This window comes from Brachyistius frenatus, unplaced genomic scaffold, assembly GCF_029030835.1.
Source record: "Brachyistius frenatus isolate BFR_SWC_R1_liver_20210118 unplaced genomic scaffold, ASM2903083v1 Contig_106, whole genome shotgun sequence".
Taxonomy (NCBI): domain Eukaryota; kingdom Metazoa; phylum Chordata; class Actinopteri; family Embiotocidae; genus Brachyistius; species Brachyistius frenatus.
The window spans coordinates 1,140,835-1,146,199 of NW_027210705.1; the positions used below are offsets into that span (position 1 = coordinate 1,140,835).

Consider the following 5,365-nt stretch of genomic DNA (forward strand, 5'->3'; position numbering starts at 1 on the left):
TCAGAGCCAGAAGCTACGTCCACTTTTATGTACAGTCTGAACATAAGGGGTGACAGCAGCTGAGCCTTCCTCCTACAACCTGCACCATCACAGGACAGAACATAACCAGTCTGTTACATCACTTCCTGTCAGCAGTCCAGCAGATCTCTACATAGACGACGGCTGTTGTCAGGAGTCTCCTCTGCACTCGGGAAGACCTGAGTCTGCTTCACACGGAGCCCGCTCAGGTTTTTCTGCTGTATGAACTTCAGTTCATTGTTTAGGTGAACACCCAGGTATGATTTCACCCTCTCCGTGCCCATGTTCACTGCTTTATGGGGAGGATGGTTGCACTTGAAGTCCACCACCAGCTCTTTGGTTTCTGTGGTTCTGCTGCACCAGTCAAAGAACCGGGTCCGTTTCCTCAGGGAATTTCTGCTAGTTACCTCCTCCAACAGGAAAACAAAGAAATAAGGATGTTTTGAAATTGAATTAATGATTTTACATTTTCTAAGGGATTTTTAATGGAAGTGAATTCACAGTTTTTAAGACATTTCCAGAAACCCTGATCCACCAATTTAAGTTTCTTTCTTAACTAGTGCTACAGTCATTCTCTCGGGGTCACATCCTTCCACCCTCTTTTTCCTTTCCCACCTGTACCGGAAGGCGGCGCAGTTGTCTATGATTGATCCTGGAGGATCACCAAAATACATCCTTATTTTTTCAGCGCTCATGCAGTGTGACTTCTTGGGGTTTTGTTTGAGCTTTCTTCTCTTGGTTGGGTTTACTTTCAGTGGACATGGTCAAAAAAATACACTGAGAAAACAAACTGGCATTTAAATTCTTGAACAGGAGTCACATGATCTGCAGCAAGCGCTGCATGTGAAGTATTTTGCAGTTGAGTTTGGTGTCTATGGGAACCGGATCACCGCAGCAGCTCGTGAGGACGCTCGCTGCCTCATTGGCACGTGTCCCGGCGGGGTGGAGCGTCGCGGAGCTGGGTCTTGATTTGCGGTCCTGTTTTGTCAGGATCACCTCAGTGCAGCTGCGACGACCAACAGGGGAGGACAGGAGCGGCTGGAAGAAGTGGTGGATGTTATTGAGTCCTGTCCGACCACAGCAGCGGGGCGCAGTCCGAAGCCGGAAAGGTTCATCTGTTTGCGCTCAATTCCATGTCTGAAGGATTGTGGACTCAGTGCGGCGGATACAGAAGCTGGTTTTGTGCTCGTCCTTGCCCTTGCCCGCGCTGACACCGTCCACACTCTCCTGAAGGAGTGTTGTAATTGTGGAGCTTCTTGGTCGCCAAATGGATTCGAGTGCGTGAGGAGAATACTAATGAACGGCGCGCTGCGTCCTGCCGAGGCGCACCGCGTCCCTCGCTGCTGCTGCTGCTGCTGCTGCTGAGGGCCACAGCGGAGCCGATCAGTCATCCAGAGCGCACAGGGGCCTGCGCACCACTCCTGTCTCTCGACCTGAGGAATCGTACTCCTTTCCACGCAGGAATTCATGGGCGGGATCTGAGCTCTCGAGCTGTTTTTTTCTCTCTCCCGGAATCGGAGGATTAAAACCTGCAGGAGCTGCAGGTCGAAAACGCCACAATGGGCAACAGCTTCTCCAACATTTCTGCCTTTCAGTCTCTCCACATCGTCATGCTGGGTTTGGACTCCGCGGGGAAGACCACAGTCCTTTACAGACTTAAATTTAATGAATTCGTCAACACGGTTCCCACGATCGGGTTCAACACTGAGAAGATCAAGCTGAGTAACGGCACCGCGAAGGGCATCAGCTGTCATTTCTGGGACGTGGGGGGGCAGGAGAAGCTGAGGCCCCTGTGGAAGTCCTACAGCCGGTGCACCGACGGGATCATTTACGTCGTGGACTCCGTGGATGTCGACAGGCTGGAGGAGGCCAAGACTGAACTGCACAAAGTCACCAAGTTTGCGGAGAACCAGGGCACGCCGCTGCTGGTCATCGCCAACAAGCAGGACCTGCCCAAGTCGCTCCCGGTGGCGGATATCGAGAAGCAGCTGGCTCTGCACGAGCTCACCCCTTCCACCACCTACCACATCCAGCCTGCGTGTGCTATAATAGGCGAGGGGCTCCACGAAGGTATGGACAAGCTGTACGAAATGATCGTGAAGAGGAGGAAATCCCTGAAACAGAAGAAGAAGCGGTAACGGCCGCTGACTGTGTGGACTTGATTTTAGTCGAATTTACTGTAAGGAATCCGGGTTGTGCCAGTGTTGCCCTGAACACCTTTACTTTGCAGTGTTTTTTTTAACATCCTCTGTTTGGATTTAAGCTGTTCGACCTGTGAAGCCCTGCTGAATGATGCTTTTGCACATAGGAGGCTGCCTTCCTGGCTGCAGGATATGAAATACAACATCATAATAACAACCAAAAAAAGACAAACTAAGAAACTTGAAATGACTCTTCGGAGGTCCAGTATTGAGGAACAGAAACGGGCTGGCCCCGTTGATCTGCTGCTTTATCTTGGACTTTGAACACAGTTTGACTTTGAAGAAGGAGCTGTGGCTCACTGAGGACTTCTTTTATGGACTCTATTAGTTTTTATTTCCATCCACAGGACGTCTTTGTGGAAACACAAGGTTGCACGTAGGTCGGGTCCCCTGTGGCCCTGGCTCTTTTTTTTTTTTTTTTTTTTTTTTTGTCTTTTGGAAAGCAGACATCTGTAGCATCACCCTTTGATTATGGATGTCATGCAGACTGTTTTGTTTTGTGTTTTTTTTTAGCATTGAAGTAGCCTTTCCTCTGCATGGTGGACTGAGGACAGTGTCCACTACTTTGCACTTTTCATTTGCTAACAAACAGTAGAGAACTACACTGTATTAAAAGAGGAGCAGATCAGGTGGTTTATGTACCAAGAAGCCAAAATTGAAGTATTTTTTGAATATTAAAAGATTTTAAATCCATGATTTGGCTGACTGTTCTTCATGTGTTGATGTGGAGGTTACAGAGGGAGGAGGAGCTGGGCTAAACGGATGACAACAAGACCGTTAGTGACCTTAGTGATGTCTTTTTCCAGATACACTCACAGGTGTAGGGTCATAGAGAGGTCAAAGTTCACGAGGTCACGCAGAAGGTTAACCGAGATGTCGAAAAGGCCTCTGCACAGGTCTCTGTTTTAATCCTCTGAACATGAGGTGAACATTTCGAGAGCAGTTGGAGCTCATTTGAGAAATTTATGGATCTGCATTGCGGTGCTGTGTTTACAGCAGCAGCCAGTACTCAGATTTAAGCCCTGAGTGACATTAATTCTCACTCATCACTTTGTTTTTAATGTGCTCATTAATTTATAGTCATTTCATCATGCAGAAACTGTTTAGATGTCAGACAAGGCAAAAATGTAGCTTTTGTGATTGCAATGTGGTCAGAAAGCTGCTGCATTAGAAACCAATTGACAATGTGTGCACTTGAATTAACTATATGTATTACTATATTACTATATGTATGTATAACTGATACATTTTCCCATCCGTACTTTGGGAGGTTTTTTTTACAAGAGCTATATGTTGTTTTTTTTAGCTTTTGCTCCACAACATTTCAGTGGGAAATAATGTACTCTTTACTCCATCACATATCTGACAGCAGAAGATTTCACATAAAAATCTCCTCTTTGAGCTACTTTATTTAAACAGGGAGACAGGAAGAGATTGTGAGAGACTTGTGCACAACAAAACTAACATATTGAGACAGATTAAATATGGACAAGTAGGAACTTCTCACACACACAGTGCACACATTCACTGACACACTGTGGTTTTAAAATATTCAGGTGAAATGAGAGATTGTAGGGTTTTATTTTAGGGGTCGAAGTATTGGAGCTCAGTTTGAACATGTTCAGCAGCTAATGTTAGAACATCCTGTGACCTGACATTTACTGTGTGTAAATGGGACGAGAGTGCTCAGTAAATAAGACAGCTTTTACAGTAAATCCTTACAGATAAATACAAGATGAAACATGAGAGGGATTTATCAGCTGTGATAAAGTGCAGGGCACTTTGATGCAGAAGGAGGCTTTAGGATTGAGGGAGAGGGTCCATAAACACAACATTGTCATAATCAAGCACAGTGGTCTTCTGACTTTTCTGTTTTTCTCTGCAAACAATCATAACACGACCCCTCAGACTCCTCTGGTGAGCATTTGGAGGGCCCCGAGCCATAGGTTGAGAACTTAACATAAACTAAATACGGTGGTCAAAAACTGCTTCATCACCAGCAGCTCCAACAGTAAAGTCACCGGGGACGCTTTACAGCAGAAACAGTTCTTTCACCTTCATTGCTTTTAAATGCATCTTGTTTGCTAGTACTTCAGTACTTCAGTAGGATTTAAGGGGGTATTTCTCAATTGTTGTATTGATACAGATTTTACCAAGTAAAATATCAAAATACATCTTCCAACAGCTCTCCATCTTCCACCTTCTATTTGTCTGCAGAGCCTACAGACTTCATTACTTGGCAAGGCAGACGCTGATGCTCAAATTCAGCAAGAAAAATCCAGAGAAAAATATAGTGAAGCTCTGAGTAGAGCAGAGAGATCAGCAGGTCCATGTGTCATGAAGTGAGTGTGTTTCATGTACGATCACATTTTGTGGCACTTATCGAGGTTGCTAACATCACCGTCTGTGTGTAACGAGGACAAACTGGAGCTCCAGCTGGCCACATAGACATCCAGTTACTTCACAGATAGAGGTGCCAGAGTATTGGACTGAATTCAAATTATATTCGATTTTTTTTTTTTTAAATATCATTTTTTAATGTAAAAAAGAAAATCACTATTATTAACATGCTAACAAAAATCTGTTATAATGTGTGCAGTAGAAAAAAATTAAATAAACAGCCGAGGCTAGTTTGGCATAATGCTAATTAGTAAATATTAGCATGCTAACGTGCGAAACTAATAACCTGCTTAACATCAGCATAACATTATAATTGTTAGCATGCTGACATCAGCTCCACCGAGCTGCAGACTCCGGTTTAATTGCACTATTTTAAATGTCGGTGTTTTAGCCAGCCGCACAAAATGTTGCCTGGTAACAGCTGAAACCAAAACCTTCCAGCTACGAGGATTCATTTAGGACAACGTCAATAGAAAGGAACTGTTAGGTTATCTACAAATAATGTGCACCATCCAGCCAATCAGAATCCAATGTTCCCCGTGGCTGGCAGGTGGCTGGTTAATAAATATGCTGTCATTTTATCTGCCAATTAACAATCAATCATTATTATTTTTTCTCTTCTCACATTTTTGACCACTACAACACTTTTGCTGATGGTTTGAATCAAACAAAGTCCTCTCACAACAGCTCCTCCACTTTACTTCAAAGAGGATTCATTAACTACTGAGTCACTGAATGCTTTGACA

General features: G+C 44.5%; 1 protein-coding gene across 1 annotated transcript; it reads left to right on the forward strand.

Annotated features, from left to right (window-relative positions):
• The first annotated feature begins 1,051 nt into the window (after positions 1-1,051).
• Positions 1,052-2,915, forward strand: LOC138628820 (ADP-ribosylation factor-like protein 4C). The gene has a single exon (XM_069712072.1). It carries the CDS (start codon positions 1,578-1,580, stop codon positions 2,154-2,156), a length of 579 nt encoding a protein of 192 aa, XP_069568173.1. The 5' UTR covers positions 1,052-1,577; the 3' UTR covers positions 2,157-2,915.
• The last annotated feature ends 2,450 nt before the right edge of the window (positions 2,916-5,365 follow it).